We start from the raw sequence: 16,866 nt of genomic DNA, 5'->3' as shown, positions 1-16,866 counted from the left end.
TAATTAGAACTAATTACACACAAAAATAAAATACTCTTACAAAATGATGGTGTTAACATACATCAAATTGCATCAGTCAGCTATGAGAGATATAGTCCTGCTAGTGGATCATGCTATTAAAAAACAAACAAACAAAATAAAAAAACAGAACAAAAAAACGAGAGCGGCTTCTCTCAACTCTGACTTTTTAAAATAAAAAGTAGTTGAATGAGAGGCAGCCACGGGCCGATGCTGAGCGGTGTAGTGTAGGAACAGACAGTAGGGCCATCAGCTTGTGCACTGGACTTAAAGGCGAATGAATATCTGTTAGAGAAGTCACCATTAAACACACATGGCGACCTCCTTCTGTTTGTGTGCAATTCCTCTTTTCATTTTTCTACTTAAGTTAAAGATAAATTACAGGTCGTTTGATCCACATATATGAACAATATCTTATTACTGTACAAAGCACCATCTGAGGACACTTCACTTTGCATACACTTGTCCACATAAAAGAATGAAAATGAACAGTTCATTTTTTTTTTTCTGTGTGTATGCAAATGTTAAGAACAGTCCACGGTCGTAGAGATTGCTAGACAGGCAGCATCTTTTGAAAACATTCAAGAATTTCATTTTTAAATCGTAGAAAACACCCCCCCCCCTTTCTGTGAATAAAAACGTCACTGTGTCACAGGCTAAATCAGGTTCATCTCACTCAGTTTCCTTTCAACTAAAAACACAGATGGACACATGCAACGGTTACTGTGTGTTTATGGTCTGCTGTGGGCGAAGCAATTTAAACAACAAGACTTTAAAACCCTTAAAGGGAAAGTTCAGTATTCTTCAACCTGGACTTTATGTTCCCATGTTCTTATGTTTGAAGCCCTGTTTCCACTGAGCGGTATGGTTTAGTTCAGTTTTTCTGTTCCACTGTGAAAAGTTGTGGATGGTACCAACAGAAGCGTTCCTTAGCGTCCCCATGTTTGGTCCCCCCTCTGTTGGGGTACCTAGCACACAGATCTGGTACTAAAAGGTGGAGCTGTGAACACTGCAGTCTGATTGGTCAGTAGAGGACGGTCACTCTGCTCAGGGCTGAGTTGTGTCTGGTTTTGAGGCTCATGTAACCACTGTTCATACTGTGGAGAGTTTTATTAGTAAACTGTAACTATAAAATGAAAGGATGTTTTGCTGCCTCTCACAGCAGCTGGAGTCTGAGAAAAAAGAACTTCATTCACTGGGCCGACTGCCGGCAACTTTTAATCCCCAAAAAAGCGTCGCAGACAGTCGTTCCTGTGGGCTCCAGCAACACTAAACCCCTGAGCTTGCCTGAGAAGGACTAAATGCACAAAGCTGCTATTTTTAAATATCCCATGGAGAGAGACTCTCACTGCAGCCTGTTCTGTTTTGTCGTGAAAATGTGGGCGTGCAGCCTCGTTCTGTGGACGATAAACCAGGTGCAGACTGATAAAGGAGGAAATACAGTGAGTGCTGGACGGAGCAGTGAGTGACAACAACCCCGCCCACATTTAAGAGCACTGTCTGAACAGGGTCTAGGTACCATGTCTGAAGGGTTACTGCTGGCTCCAAAGGTGCTGTACTGAGAGTGTTTGGTGGAAACGGGGAACAACAATTTCTGGTCCAGTATTGAGTGAAACGGCTGCAGCAGTAATGTATCCACTCTGGCATGAACTCACCATCAATGTACGTCCACTTAAAGTTTGTTTTTGTCACTGACTTAGTAGGGATGAGCGAGTGCACCATTATCTGTATCTGTTCTATTTCTTGATCACGTACTGCTCCATTTCGTCTGAATCTTTCAGAAAACATGCAGAAATATGGACGACAGGAACGCAGAGAAGCTGTGTCTCACACACAGAAACACAGGAAAATATTGTCCAGGTGGAAAAATACCAAACTTAAACATTCAGGAAATCAAAACAAGCGTTCAGAATTCGTTTCTCATCAGTCGTCAAATCAAAGGACGTTACAAACTACATATGACATCTCCTGAGAATGTGGCTAGCCAGAGCTATTGATCACTTGGAAACATTTTGTGGCCACAGACAGGTACGAGCATGAGTCGTGTAGTGTGCACTTTAAGCAGTAGTATGTCAATGAGTAAGGTTGCCAATATAAGACAAACGTTAATGCTATTTTAGCACCACATGGCTAGAAGGTAGTCGAGGTTTTTTCTTTTTTCAACAACAACAATGTGGAGGCATCACAATAAAGATGGACTTTGGACTCTTCTCAACAGAATACCATCAGAAATCAGTGGTCGGTTTCAAGCTAGTGACATTAATATAGCCCAGCTACAAATGACAAAGTGTTATAAAAAGGGTCGGGAGACGCCACCACGTGTAGCTCCAGGATGAAATCAGTAGAATTTAAAGGGTCCGCTCGATATTAGCAAAGAGTCATTCATTCAAAAATGATTATGGCACTCAGAGGACATTGTGTGTTTGAGATTTTTTTGCTCTTTGAGACATTCCTCTCCTCGTACAGTGTGAGAGAGGTCATGTCAGGAAATAAACCACAGCATTCGTAAGTGAAATTCAGTCAAGCTTAGTTCTGTTTTCACAAATTGTCTTCTATAATTTAAACAGTAACACTTAACATTTAAAAGATCTTGTGTTTCTGAAACAATGGATAGGGGTTTCTGAAATATAACAGCAATAAATTATATATATTATATAGAATTTTATTGTTTCTTTTTCAATTTTCCCTGTTATATAAAAATAACACATTTCATTCATTTTCAAACAAAACTAGCTGTCAGACGTGTGGAATAGGTTTGTGGGGATGCAGCGCTACTTGCTGGGCAGCGCCTCGGGAGCAGAGGTCCCTGCTGCCGTCTTTGGAGAGGGTTGTAAACAGTCGGGCTCGGCCTAATTCAGTCTCTAGTCTCGCCATCTCCTCCGCACACATCCCCGATTTCCAGCCTTGGCATTACCGATAGCCCAAATGTGATCGCTCAGAGGCACCAAACAGCCCGAGTCATGCACACTCTGCATCCAAATTTAGTGTTTCCGAGTGGTTGCGGTAACCATTAATAACCCTGTGCTCTAGCAAACAAACCAGTCTTGTTAATGTGGTTTCAGAGTGGACTGACCTTGTGTTCTGCTTGGTAAGATGGAGCATTGCTACATGGAATACAGTCTATTTTTTAAAATGCTAAAATGAACTTAGAAAAAAAGGGAAGAGCCAGCAACTTCTGCAGGTTCCACAAGTTAGTAAATAGTCTGAGTTATTAGCAGCTGAAGAGATCCTTTTCAATGATAAAAAAAGACATAAAGGAGGGCTGGAGGGTCTAAAAAAAACACCCAGAGTCAGATGACATTGTCTGGTCTTCTTTGCCCACCGTCCTTGGCCACATGTCCCCGGGAAGTATGGGCGTCCCTGGGTGAAGCAACCGTGGATGACCCCCGTCTGAGTGGGTTGATTTGCAGGGGGGAGGCTCATCATGGCCAAACCATGTTGCTTCTGGTTGTCGCGGAGCTCTACCTGCAGCAGTGACTCACTCCACAGCAAAGCCGCACGTCTCCTCGATGGCGGTGAGCAGCTTGTCGTATAGTTTGTCGTAGTGCTCGTAGGGAGGAATGTCAATCCGGTTGAAACTGGGAAACAGAAGGGAGAACAGATTTTAAAGTAGCATTTTAAAGACTATCTTAATGACAACACTGCTGCATGAGAGTGAGTGTCTGTAAAACATTTTTTTTCTGAGCACCAGCGTTTTTTTTTTCAGTTGTTCCCAATAAGGAGAGATCACATGCAGGGTGTGAACTAGAGGGAAGCCAGAGGGAGACTGGGTCCTGCTGTCAGCCCTAGAGTGGTCTCCTTTGGTCTGAATCAGGGACTCATGTTGTCACAAAGTTGTATAATTGCCTAGAGTTGGTTGGTGTTCTCACGGCAGCATTTACAAGAGGACCAGATCAAACACCTTGTGTGAGAAAGCTGCTCTTGATTGGTCAGAATTTCCATGTGGGAAAAATCCAGGAAGTAAAGCAAACGTTGAAGAAGAGTACACTTGCAAGATAAATGTGACACTTTCTAATGTCACAATGGAGGGACAACTACGCAGGTTGATTTTAGCGCTGCTCATCGTGGACTATATTGCTGTCATTGTTCATTTTAGTCAAAGCATACAGTTTGAAAACGAGGCGCGGCTCCAACTAGAAAACAATGTTTTGATGCATTGGATGTGCTGAATGTGCATATTAAGGCAGTACAGGAGGAGGTGCACATTAATAATCCTCCAGGACTGTAACATGCTCATGTTTAACCCAAACAATGTGTCATGTGACTGCAGTTGCTTCACATCCAGGTCGGAACACCTTCTCACCACAAACCAACCGCACCAGAGTTCCTTTGGAACCGGACTGAGACCACCTCTTCAAGAAGGTCTCGGTCTAGTTGTTTTGGTGTGTTCACACCTGCACAAACGAACCACAGTCAGTACGTTTATATGCACAGCTTAATCGAGCTATGCTCAAAATTCGATTTTGGCGTCTAATCGGACTTCTGTCCTGTCCCAGTTTACATGCAACTGAGACAATTGAATTACTGACGGGAATGTGTCCTCCTCCTCAACACTAGGTGGCGATATGCGTCGTTTCAGCGGGTTAATACGCCCCCCTTTCCGGTTGACCTATTACATCACTTAATAATAAACAACTGGAGTCAGGCGGCAGACCGGCATTTTCGAACAGCAGCAAGATGGATAATCGTACAGCTTTGTTCATCTCGTACGTAATGTACGTGTTACTGATTGTGCAGATAAGGTGCACGCTATCCCTCGTGGTCATGGTGATTTCGAGAGGCAGACAAGAACGCCATATGCTGTTGGAGGGCTACAACAATAGCATGTCTTGTCTGTTTCGGGGTCATATGCCAGCGCGGGGGGTGTGGAGCATGCGCACATGCATTGTCTAGTTTAACTCCAATTAAGGCGTATACATGCCGGAGAAAATCGAATTCCAGTCGCATTATCTGGGTGTCTTAATCGGAGTTGGAGAACTCCGATATTAGTCGGAGTAACGCGTTTACATGCACTTCAGTTGTCCAGTTATAGTCGGATTAAGGCAATAATTCGTTCTTTTCAAGTGTCATGTAAACGTACTGACTGAGGGGGCAAATGAACTTGAGTTTGATTGAACCGAACCAAACAGGGCAGGTGTGAAAGCACCCTTAAACTCTTGCACTCCGCGGGGACGCTGGTGCAGTATCACCGTCTCTCAGAGGCTGTAGCTGGCTGTGATTTACTACTCTCCCCCTCAGTGTCAAACAGTCTAAGTTGTTAGAGAGAGACAGTTTCCTCACCAGGTGTGGGCTTTGGGCAGGTTGTTGGTGCTGGCATCAATCTGGTGGATGGTGAAGAGCCGTGGGCCGGCAGCACCTGTACAAACACAATTAGTTTAGTTAAAGTGGTCCTGCTCTGCACCTCTGTTCTCACTTTGTAATTTCCAGAAGGTCATTTAAAATTTTGACTGTTTCCTTTTCACATAATCAGACTCAAAGTTGAAGCGTCCAACATTCTCAGACTGCTCACATTCAGCTGGATCTATAATGGCAACTCAGAAATAAATCTCAGACTGTACTGGTGAAATTCAAGGTGAAAAATTCAAACTTGAACATTCAGGTTAGCACAGATGATCAGTTACGCTGAAAGGAATTAGTCAGAACTCTGTCCGGGATCCCCAAGAAAGAAAAGTTGAGGTGAGTGACTGGAAACCAGGGGTGTCAATAGTTGACAGTTTCTACAATCAGGCTTCCACCTCGCCATCTGCGTCGCCTATTTCCTGTCTCCAAAATGTTCGGAAGCATGAGTCAAAGTTTCTCCCATCAAGTCTCGTTTTATGAACAAGAGCCCTGGACATTTGAGTTGATTCAAGTTTTAGAAATTACACACCTTGAAATAACATCTCAGAGAGGGAAATCTAAACAACATGAGACACACACGCATGAGACTGTGAATGTAGATCAGTGTGTGTGCACAACAAAAGGGGCGGTAAAGACTACCACACCTCCGGACATGATGGATCTGACAACACATTTTGAACCCTTTCAGCTGCATGAGCTGGCTAACACTTCAGTGCTCACTCTGGTCCGAGTCTCACAAAGAAGGTAATTCACACCAAGATATTTCAAGAGCAGGACTTTCTTTCTTTTACATAACAAAACATGCAGTATGTGCATGTGCATGTGCATGTGCATGTGTACCTTGGAGAGCCTTGAATCCTTGCAGGGGAACTCTGGAGGAGCCGGTGACAAACTGCAGCAGCCGCGCTCTGCGCTCCTCGTCGAACGACTCCACAGCTTTCCAGAACCATTTGACGATGTTGCTGTCTGGAGTGCAGTGTTTGAGCCGCGTGTTGGACTTCCAGTCGTTGATGTCGATTTTACCCAGGCCGCATACAATCAGCTACGGGTTGAGGAGGGAAGTACACTTTATTGAATACAATGACTCCATCTACCTAGACTATAACTGAGCGATATGATGAGGGAAATCAATGAAATTACCTCCAGCTCCTTCTCATCGAAAGCCTTCAGCAGGTGCTGGGGGATGACCTCATTGAAGCCCTTCTGCAGAGCGAGGAACTGGGCCTCGATGCCTCGCAGGAAACGCCAGTTGACGTAGAGCCGCACGTACTCTTTCTTGGTGTCCTGTGTGACGGGGATGCTCTTACCGTTGGGCTTGAGCTCGTGCTGGATGATCTCTCCATAGGCGTTGTGTTCTACGCAGAAGGTGTGGTCCAGCACACCTGTGATGTCATTGTCGCTGAGGAGAGATGAACATTTGACTGTGAGTTTGAGGGCAACTAAGAAATATTCAGTTTCTTACCTTTACGGCCTCTGCACAGAGTCTGTTTTTTTGTCCGACACTGTCCAGGGTATATGCAGGAATCCTGAGGTTAATTTCAATATCTTTTTAAGACTTTTTTAAGACCTTCCAAAAAAACCTTAAGACCTCATCGCCACTTCAAGCTGTCGTTAGCAGCAACGCATCTTTAACTTACTAAACAGTTGTAGTTTGAAATTAAATCTATGGAGCACAAACATACAACAGAACTCAGCAAAGATGAGAAGGATTTTTTATTGTCTTTTGCTCCTCTGTTTGGCGCCTGTACGTGCGCCGTCGTGTGATGTTGCACAGGTATGCGCATGGCCCCGAATGGCAGTCCAAGTGTGCCTACCTACCTGCACATTGTTGTTTGTAATAGTCGCAAGGAGGAAAATAAATTATAGATTCATGGATACTTTTTGTCAAAGCTTGAATGCCAAGAAAATTTAATAAGACTTTATTTAGACTTTTTAATACTTTTTAAGGGCCTTAATTTTCCGACATTTGATTTATCAACTTTTAATACTTTTTAAGACCCTGCACGTCTAAGAATGAATACAGCCTCACGTTACGTCAATCATGTTTGCATCTGAAATTTTAAATTTCCATCATTAACATTTTCAGAACAGGTTCGATTCTCTGCATATTTTGCATCCGTCAGAACTTTTAGAGACGTTTGACCAAGAATCAGTGAAGAAAATGTGGCTGTAAAACACATCTGCAATAAAACAGAGGAATGGGGCACACAGAATCATTTCATAACTCAGATAGGTCACTTTCAGATATGTAATATTCAGGTGGACGATGATGAAGAGGAGAAGAACGTGGCGACAGAGATGGAGGACAGCTTCATGCAGCTGTGGTGCCAAATGAAAGACAGGGAGGGAGCGGTGACAGTCAGATAGGTAACTCCAGTGGAGAGAGGCAAAGAAGGAAATGTGTCTTTTTCATTTTTGTCACATATTGTGAATTTTCAATGCACTGGAATCAGCATGCAAGGTTTCTGTGCGTATAGATTTTTTTTTTTCAGATGACGGATTTAAAAAACACATCTGAAATATTCTACTGATAGTCATGTTGACATATAGCTGTGCATGTTCTGATTAACAAGCCCTAACATGTTATTTATAAAGTCAAATAATGTAAAAGAAGAACAGCTGGAGATGCTTTTGCCAATTTGCTTCTTTTAATCCCAAATATTTTTTTCCTAAGTTCTCCCCCAGTGGTGGACCTGTTGGACGATGCAAACTCAGCCTCTCCTTCAACCACCTTCTTCAAGGTAGGAATGTTTCTCCTTCTGACCCAAATTATGGGCTTTTATTTTGGGCATGCATTTCTACAACCCAGCCTTGCAAACTGTTGGAGAGCAAACTGGCTTGATTTCTTTTAAAACATGGGAAGGAGGCAATGAGCAAAGAAGAAATGACCACAAAAATCTGCAAGAAATTAGTAAAAGGAAAAAATTAAAAACAAGAAACAACAAATTAGTTTTGTTTTAAAACAATAACAATGAAATGACCTGAAAAGAGTGCTTAAAAATTAAAATAATTCTGTAACATAATTTTATAATGTAATAATAATTTCTATATATATATATTTTTTTGCAATTTATGGGACATTTCTTACAAAGTTGCTTATTGCTTTTCTTCCTATGTTTTTGAAAGAAATCACACCAGTTTGCTCAGAGGTTCAAAGGTTTAAATACCTGCAAAAATGTTAAAAGAAGTGACGTCGCTCCAGGTTTCAAAAGATTAAAACCTCAAACGAGGTACATAATCTGTATGCACTGTACACATGTCCAAAGAATGTTCCTAAAATCCAAATATCAGCTTATCCCACAGATCTGAATCTGCTTCACAAAAAAAGGGCCTAATTTAGAATATTAAGTTTACATCACTCATATAAAAATCAGAATACTGTAATATTCAGATATTCATATTAGTGTGCATATATGTGAAAACAAACACATGGACTGAAAACTTGTGCTGAAGGACCACTGATGTAAGAAATATTCGAAGACTCTAGGGGGCGCTGTCATCAAAGTACAGGAGAGAACATCTCAGTTGGCAGGTTTTAACATGGACTTACTATTTGTGAGATTTCCTCCTAAGTTGCATATTTTTCTTTAAAGGTACAGATTGATACTTATCACGTGTAGACTGTGGACACACACACAGAGCATCATGTGTGTTATCTTTCACTTTTCATTTATACAGAATAAAAACAACACTGCTGTCGACTTGTATTTAAATGTACGTTGTACGTACAGGATCCACACAAGGCTGTTGTGCAGGTCGGGGTCGACAGACTCCATGTCGTCCAGGGTGATGGGTTTACCCAGCAGCTGTTTGTAGAAGGGCAGAGTGAAGCCTCCGTCTATGTAGTGGCCGTGGAACACCGCCATCCCCATGATACGGCCCACAAAGTGAAAGTATGACAAGTGCTCCTGAGGGCAGACAAAACAGTTTCAGTTTCCAAATGAGGAGACGGCGGGGAGTTACCAGCAGAGCTGAGTGTCTGAAGTATGTTTATAACAATAAACAAGTGAATTCCTCTTTGACCAAATCCACATGATACAACAGAAAACAACCCAACAGTCTGTCCACATGATAACCTCTGTACACTGGAGAGCAACAGTTAAAAGTACGGCGAGTGACCTCAGGCCACATCCATACTAAGTACCCAAAGTGCTTTATAGATCAGTCAGGTCAAAGTTCACTGCAGCCCAGTCACAAAGCATGCCTCAAAGTAGGGCTGGGCGATAAATGGAAACCGAATTTCAGAACCTCTGACCGACGTAATCTTGCCCGTGTTAATTTAATTTCTTTTTTTTTCGTGTGTTCATGTACTGTCCCCTTAAAAACATACTCCTGCGTGTGTAGTCAACATTAACTTATCCCATGTGCTGTTTTATGTGTTAGTGGAGTCAGTTTAAACAGTTACAGTTACTGAGATTATTTGTGTTTTATCTTTTATGGCCAAAGAAAAAAGAAAGTGGCGGCAGCTTCTTTTGTAACAGACTGTGTTATATGGGCAGATAATATTGTCTCATATCGATTGCAGGACCCTTAATTGCATCAAATCGAAAATGTATCTCAGCAGATTTTGTAAAATCGGCAAATATCGTATTGTTGTCCACAGAATCGATATATCGTATTGTGGTGACAGTGGTGATTTACACCCGTTACCGGCCAAAGGATGATGGAGAAGTGGGATCTATTGACACATCACATAAAAAACAGTTAATGGTTTTTGCTAAAATCGACACTTGCTCATCACGAGACACTGAGCTTCCTGCAGCTGGCAGTAAGTGCAGATTTGCTACAAGTCTGATAGCGCTCACTGAAATTCAGACTCCTGAAGCACAATCCACTCTCACACCAGTCTCATGAAAGGCAAGAACAAACACTCAAAACATATGCAAATGTAATACAACTGAAATTAATGCTTTCCAAGACTTGCAGATAACCTGTTGATCCAAAACTTCTCAAAGCGGCGAGTGCATACGCATTTTTAGTTGGCACGTCAATGCCACACAACAGTTAGATTTTCTCGTCTTGTCTTGACTCACAGGGTTGACCGCAGAGTCCGGGTTTATCTGCAGCGTGTAGATGTCATCACGGGAGTACTGGAACAGGCCGTAGTACGGGTTCAGCATCTCATGTGACAGCAGATAGAGCCACTCCCTGCACAGAGCACAGAACGCAGACACACAGAGGTCAGACAGGAGCTGGAGGGGGAGGAAAAGGACTCACAGTGGAGTTACAATGCTGAGGATGCAGCTGGAAACATCTCTGACCTCAGAACTTGAACTGATGAAGAAATGAGACCAAACCAGACAAAACAATGAGTGAGTTGTGTTCTTTGTTTCCTCCACTAGGAGGCAGACTGAGAACCAAAGTGTGAGGGCTCTTCTCATTTCTCTGTTTTGTGCCTCCTCTCTTCTCCGTTCTCATGCCTTTGATCTGGAAATCGATCTCAGCGCGCCATCTTGATGGATGTCTCAGTTTCTGAAATGCATCTCGAGGAGAGAGGAGGCTCACTGGAGGTGCTATGAGCGAGGATGCACAGATGAATCCTTTGCAGGAGTCTTTTTGTTACCCGTGATGTATACAAGAGGTGCAACACAGAGCTGATGATGCAGCTGTGCCACACGTCATTATTTACTGATGTCGCTTTTAAATTACAGCTCTGAAGCACAGATGTCTCTTTTTTCTAACAAAACAGCTCAGCACAAAATCAAACATTCACATTTTTTTCTTTCACCTATTGAACATTTTATCAATCTAGACTGTTTCGGTGTGAGTTGCTGAGTACTTGTGGTGCTCAAAGCACCAAAAAAATACATCTGAAAAACTCAAACTCAGCCGAAATCATGACCTGGTTACTCATGATAATCCACAGATGTTGTGAGAAGTTTCACACGGGAACTATTTTCTTCTGAGCTGCACCCACCAGCTGTAACACCGCACAGAAGGCAGCGTGCATCTACTAGAGGCTCGTATCGTGACAGCACGAGATGTAAACATTAATGGCATCTGCCTCAGCTGAGCTGTAACAATAGCCAGCTCAGTGGTGCTAGGTGAGCTCGCAGTAGATGCACGCTTCCTTCTACTAAAGGTAAGAGGAAAAATATTTCATTTGATTTTGGGGTGAACTGTCCATTTAAATCCTTGCTCCTTGTGTCTCTTCCTTGCCTCCTTTGCTCGCATCCCAGGTGGCAGGGACTCAGATGTGAGAGAGGAGGCGAGGACACAAATCGAGGACGTACAACCTGAGGAATGAGAGGAGGAGGGTGTGTTTTGTGTATCATGCTCTTCTTCTGCTGCAGCTTCTTACCTGGCCACTCCTCCATAATCGAGCCCCTCCTCTCCTCTGAACTTCACCATTAGCCTTTTCCACAGGTCCTTCGGCCTCATCTTCATCACCTGGCGATACGACTCCTGCAAGACAGATGCAAACAAACGCACACGCCTCGTCAAAGACGGTGACAGCATCAGTCAGACTGCTGTTTGCTGTGTTCTCCTTGCTAGTTGCTGATGCTACAGAGCGGTTCTCAGTGGGGTTGAAAAGAAGCCATTTATCGTTTGCAGTACCTACATGACAGGTCCTGACTCTGGGGACACAAACAAACATCACGTGTGACCAGTTCCAGGGTTGAACATGTATTCTGTTTCACTGCTTGACCAAACTTTGAGACTATTCTAACAGCTTGATCACACAGAAAGTGCACGGATGTCCTAAGTAAAAGGACAATTTTTTTGCCTTGATCTCCACCTCTACCACCAGTTTCTCCTCCAATGTTTACCAACTGTAAAGTTGCTGTCGTGACCACCACAGAAGGCCCGCCTCTCATCTGATTGGACAATGGAGAAAAAGATGACATGGGGTGCTTTTCTGCTCTGAGTTGAAGATTTTTCAACTTGAGGAGTTCAGAGCGCTCCGGCAAAAACGCCAGGTGCCTAGAGCGCAGAAATGTGAGGTGCATCACAACACAAAAACAGCGCGCAAGAAGCTTCATTCTCATTAAAAACAATTACAAAAAGCTGCTTCTAGCTGCTAAAACACTCCCTGTGTGATCAGGGCCTGAAAGAACTGACGTTAAAAGCGCGAGGCTCGTCTGTAGCAGTTTTATAAGAAATGAGACAGACGCAGCGTGGCAGTTACAGAAGTCATTTTAAATTGGTTCTCTGTCGTAAGGCTGAGCTCTCTCCGCCTCAATCAGTGTTCATCCCACGTGCAGACAGCTCACAGCGTCGGGGGGAGGGCTCATTTAAAGTGGATTAGGGGCAGTTATAATAAACACAGCCGTAAGACTATAATAACACAGCCAGGTTCCACTATGCCCTGCAGACACAGCAGACAACAGAGAGGTGCTGTGCGAGAAATGAGAAGCTCTTATCTGCACCAGAAAGTACACATAAAGACAAGTCTGACAGTCCACCAGCTAACACTTGCCTGTTCACTCAAACTGTAATGCTTCAGCTGGTCTGGAGACGCTGTGCAGTTATGTCTCGCTTAACCTCAAAACGTCCTCTGCACCCTCCCCTCCCCACCCCTCCCGGCCCTCTCTCTCTCTCTCACATTGAGATCAGCCAACAAAAATGTCTTCGTTCAGATTAAGAGACGCGGCTGTTCCAGCACATTCCAGTGCATATTTTATGAGGGTCATGCAGTCTGTTGCAGGTGTTGTTGCTCTGATGAAGGCCCTCCTAGATGCAAAGAAAGAAAAAAAACTCCCCAGCTGAGAAAATGTACTTGAGCAAACCCTCATCTCAAACACGAGGTCTGCTTTAGATTTCCAACAGACTACCTTCACACATCATAGATAACTGTGTGTGTGAGAGAAATCATTCTCACAGCCAAACTGCTGCGGGCAACGACCTTTATGAGAGCAGGGAAGAAAATCCTTCAGGGGATGTTTAACATAACTTTGGTGCGTCAATAAATAACTTGTACAATCACAAGCAGCTCTGCAGGAACAAGAGAATCAGAGTTTTGTGCTGTTTGTTTCTCTTACAGCTGATTTATTGTTGTACGTAGGCTTTACGCAAGAGGCCTGCAGCACTGTGAGCACTTACACTTGTGCAGTGGGTCTGTGTCGTCCTGCAGTTACACCTCCAAAGCACTAGATGGCGGTGTAGTTTCTATGCAACAGTGTTAAGTTGCTGTGAAGTTAGCCCTTTATCCACAAAGACTGCTCTATAGGGCGGCTACAGAGTCTCTTCAAACCGCCTCAGTGTGTGATTTCAGACGGCTTGTTGGTGTCCCGTAAGCAAAAGAGGCGTAACAGGTGAGACATGTTACACAACAGCATCAGCCTCTAGTGTGACATATAACATATGCTTCAGCAGCACTTTATCAACAGTAACGGCGTATTTTAGCATTAGTCTCAGGGCTGCTGTGAAACTGCGCCTAGTTGGGGCAACAAAAAAGTTTATCTTGGGTGCGTCGGTACAATGGACAAAGAGAAGACGGCAGAGGAGATACCTGCACGCCAAAGCAACTGGGCTGGACAACCCAAGGTTCACAGGCTGAGATCAGCGTACTTGAGATGTCCGTGCACAAAAGAAGCTCAAAGTGTGAAATATAATATAAAAAAGTGAATTCACTTTTTTAGAAAATAATTTAAAAAAAAAAAAGTGAATTCACTTTTGTTATTTTCATTTTTAAAAAAATTAATTCACATTTTTTTGTGAAAAAGTGAATTCAATTTTTTAAATAAAAAGATAATAAATAAAAGTAAATTCAATTTTCCTAAAATAAAAATAACAAAAAAGAGAATTCACTTTTAATTTTTTTTTAAATGAATTCGATTTAAAAAGAAAAAAAAAAGATTTTTTTTGTTTTTCATAAAAAATAATTTTAAAAAACGCACAATTCTACAGGGTCATGTTATGGCCATCACTTCTAATGATGCGTTCAATTTGCACTGGGAAGTTTCGCATTCCACAGTTCCCAGTTTCAAATTTCAACTGGAACTCCCACTTGAGTCGGACGAACTCCACCAACCCAACTTCAAAATCAAAGATGGCTGTCCACATATCAACAGTCTCTTTCTTTTTAAGCACTTCTGTATCTAATTAAAACTGTTGATGAAACACAGTGTTGTCCAACTTTTATCTGTGGACATGTTGCTGTGGTGTGTGCAAAATACAGCATAATACTTTGCCAACAGTCCCTAACCTGGCTAGGACTTATTGCCTGTATAACAACTTGGTTTTCTGAATCGTACTAAAATGCAGTCAGTTTGGGTGTGATGTCTTTCCGAGCTCTGACCTCAGAGGTAAATGTAACGCAGCATTTTCCTCAAACAAGACTTCAAATGCTATTTTTGTGGAGGCTTTATTGACTTCGCAATTTATTGTTTCTTATCTGTGAAATTAAAGTAAATAAAACCTTCATTTCCACTGAGGGAAATGGTTTTAGGTTTACAAAAATAAGTCTGCATCACTGCAAGATGTAGCTACATTTCTGGCGACGTGCAACATAAGAGGTCTGGAGGTGCACTGATGTTATTAGTCAATTAAGGGACAACACAGAAATGCAATTGTTTAATTCTCACAGTGCCAAATGTAGATTTGTTGGCTGGAGTTGTGGGGAAACTGAGGGCAGGTGGTTGTGCAATGGAGCAAATATTAGATCATTTCCGTGTTTTTCTACCATTCTGTTATGAATCTTAATTAGTTTCACGCATGCTCTGGCTGCCACGACTGAATTTCCCTCCGGCTTAAATTATGTACCAATTTAATAACAGGCCCCCTTGTGAGCTTCAGATGATACGATGACATGACTGAGCTTGTTTCTTTCCGTCCTCACCTCGAAGATCTCCTCGCGGGACACCTCGATGCGGCAGTGGCCGGCCTGAGGCTGCTGCTGGGACAGTTCCTGGCGGAGGATCTTGAGCTTCTGAACAAGGTCTCTCTTGTACTTGGGCACCGTGAGGCACTCGGCCTCCTCTGGGAGCTGACCGGGGGACACCAGAGCCTGCTGGGCCTGATCCTTCAATTGGTTCTGACGACTGGAGGGCAGAGAGAAGAGAAAGAGACAGTGAAACACAGAGGGGACAAGATGAAAGACAAAATTTGTAGACGCACCAATAACAAACACAAACAAGCTTACAAGTGAGGAAAAAAAGTTCACACTTGCTCAAAAACAACACGCAGACGCCAAGAAACTCAAAATACAGCTCTGTGAGAGTAAGAGCTTTTTGTCTGTTCTTTGCTGACTGCAGAGTACGAGGAGTAAACACACTGAGGTCATCTGGGAAGCACATCAAGTCAAACAGCTGCCTCAGCCCCTCACACACACACACACACAGACATAGGTGGAGGTGGGATTAGTGGAGGTAAGACATCTCCCTCACTCGCTACCCCTCTCACGAACTCTCACGGCCTCCTCTCTCCACCTGGCAGAGACTTGGTGGTCTCACTGAACTAAAATAAGACTTTCTAACAGGCGAGCAGCAGAACACGACCGAGGGACAGAAAGTTCTGCAAATAGATCGTCTGTTGCTTTTGACTCATCATGTACACTTGAGGTAATGGAGGGTCATCGAGGCCACGCCGCACAGGCACACTGGCACATTTTACAAGTCAAAACATTTGTCTTGAGACGACGACAGAGAGAAACTCAGACCGTGTACTGGACGACACATCCTAAACGCAGTTACTACACATATGGCCACAACGGAGTTAGCGTCTGTGTCCACGAAGCGTTCTTGTCTGAGTGCTAGCATCTTTTTTAAATTGTTCCCAATGACGTGAGAGCGTATGCAGCCAGCTAAAGAAAAGAGCACTCCGGCTTTTTTGCGCAGTCCGTCTCCATAACTTCTGGTACATTTTTGTATGTTTAGTCCATTTTGCTTATAGCTTGTTTGCGATCATGTGACTAGTATGATGTGCAAAATTCAGATGGAGAGCAGGAAGTGATAAATCTAAATACCGTGTGAACTGGAAACAGAGGAACGTGACTACATGAAAGCATTGGATGAAGCTGCACACAGCAGGTATCGTCCTTAAGACCTCCTAATGTTATCGATGTTACGCAGCTACGCTTTAAGGTTTATGTTTGAAATCAGTCGACTCCACTCTGAAGACGGAGGTGACTGATCCACATCTGCTGCTATTTCTCGGTGACTTTTTTCCCCTTACTTCTTCCCTTTACGTGGTCTTTTTTTGATTGATTGAAAAAGCTTTGCCTCCAGTTTCCTGCCATCCATCCAGACAGATCACCTATGTATGACGTCATACGCAAAGAAGCAGTTGGGAATATGTTAGCATGTTAGCCAGCTAACTAGCCGTGAGTTGGATATTTTACACACAATGTGCTGGCTTCATCACTTCACATTTCATCTGATTAGAGTTGACTGTTAAGGGTGAGCTAATCATTTATAACCTTCAATTGTTATTTAGAATTAATTTACTGATTTTTTTTGTTGTGTTTTTGGCTGTCAGGGAGACGTGATGTCATGGTACAATAGGCCAATGCACCCACGGCTCAGTTCAGTTGTACCTAAATTGTTAAGGTTACGTAACCTTCTTTTT

At 43.0% G+C, this 16,866-nt stretch overlaps 1 protein-coding gene across 2 annotated transcripts in view; it reads right to left on the bottom strand.

Annotated features, from left to right (window-relative positions):
* Window positions 1–631: 631 nt before the first annotated feature.
* LOC125879070 (E3 ubiquitin-protein ligase SMURF2) overlaps window positions 632–16,866 on the bottom strand; it is an 81,868-nt gene continuing 65,633 nt past the window's right edge. For both annotated transcript variants that reach the window (XM_049560681.1, XM_049560682.1), the window contains exons 12-19: window positions 15,140–15,341; window positions 11,660–11,763; window positions 10,392–10,506; window positions 9,088–9,266; window positions 6,499–6,757; window positions 6,199–6,400; window positions 5,299–5,374; window positions 632–3,596 (exon numbers count right to left, since the gene is read on the bottom strand). In XM_049560681.1, the coding sequence (XP_049416638.1) occupies window positions 3,497–3,596; window positions 5,299–5,374; window positions 6,199–6,400; window positions 6,499–6,757; window positions 9,088–9,266; window positions 10,392–10,506; window positions 11,660–11,763; window positions 15,140–15,341 (1,237 nt within the window). In that variant the 3' untranslated portion in view covers window positions 632–3,496. The remainder of the gene's footprint in view (window positions 3,597–5,298; window positions 5,375–6,198; window positions 6,401–6,498; window positions 6,758–9,087; window positions 9,267–10,391; window positions 10,507–11,659; window positions 11,764–15,139; window positions 15,342–16,866) is intronic.

This window comes from Epinephelus fuscoguttatus, linkage group LG19 (genome assembly GCF_011397635.1).
Source record: "Epinephelus fuscoguttatus linkage group LG19, E.fuscoguttatus.final_Chr_v1".
NCBI lineage: Eukaryota > Metazoa > Chordata > Actinopteri > Perciformes > Serranidae > Epinephelus > Epinephelus fuscoguttatus.
Note: the sequence above shows the minus strand (reverse complement) of the source record. Positions and strands in the feature narration are given on the sequence as shown.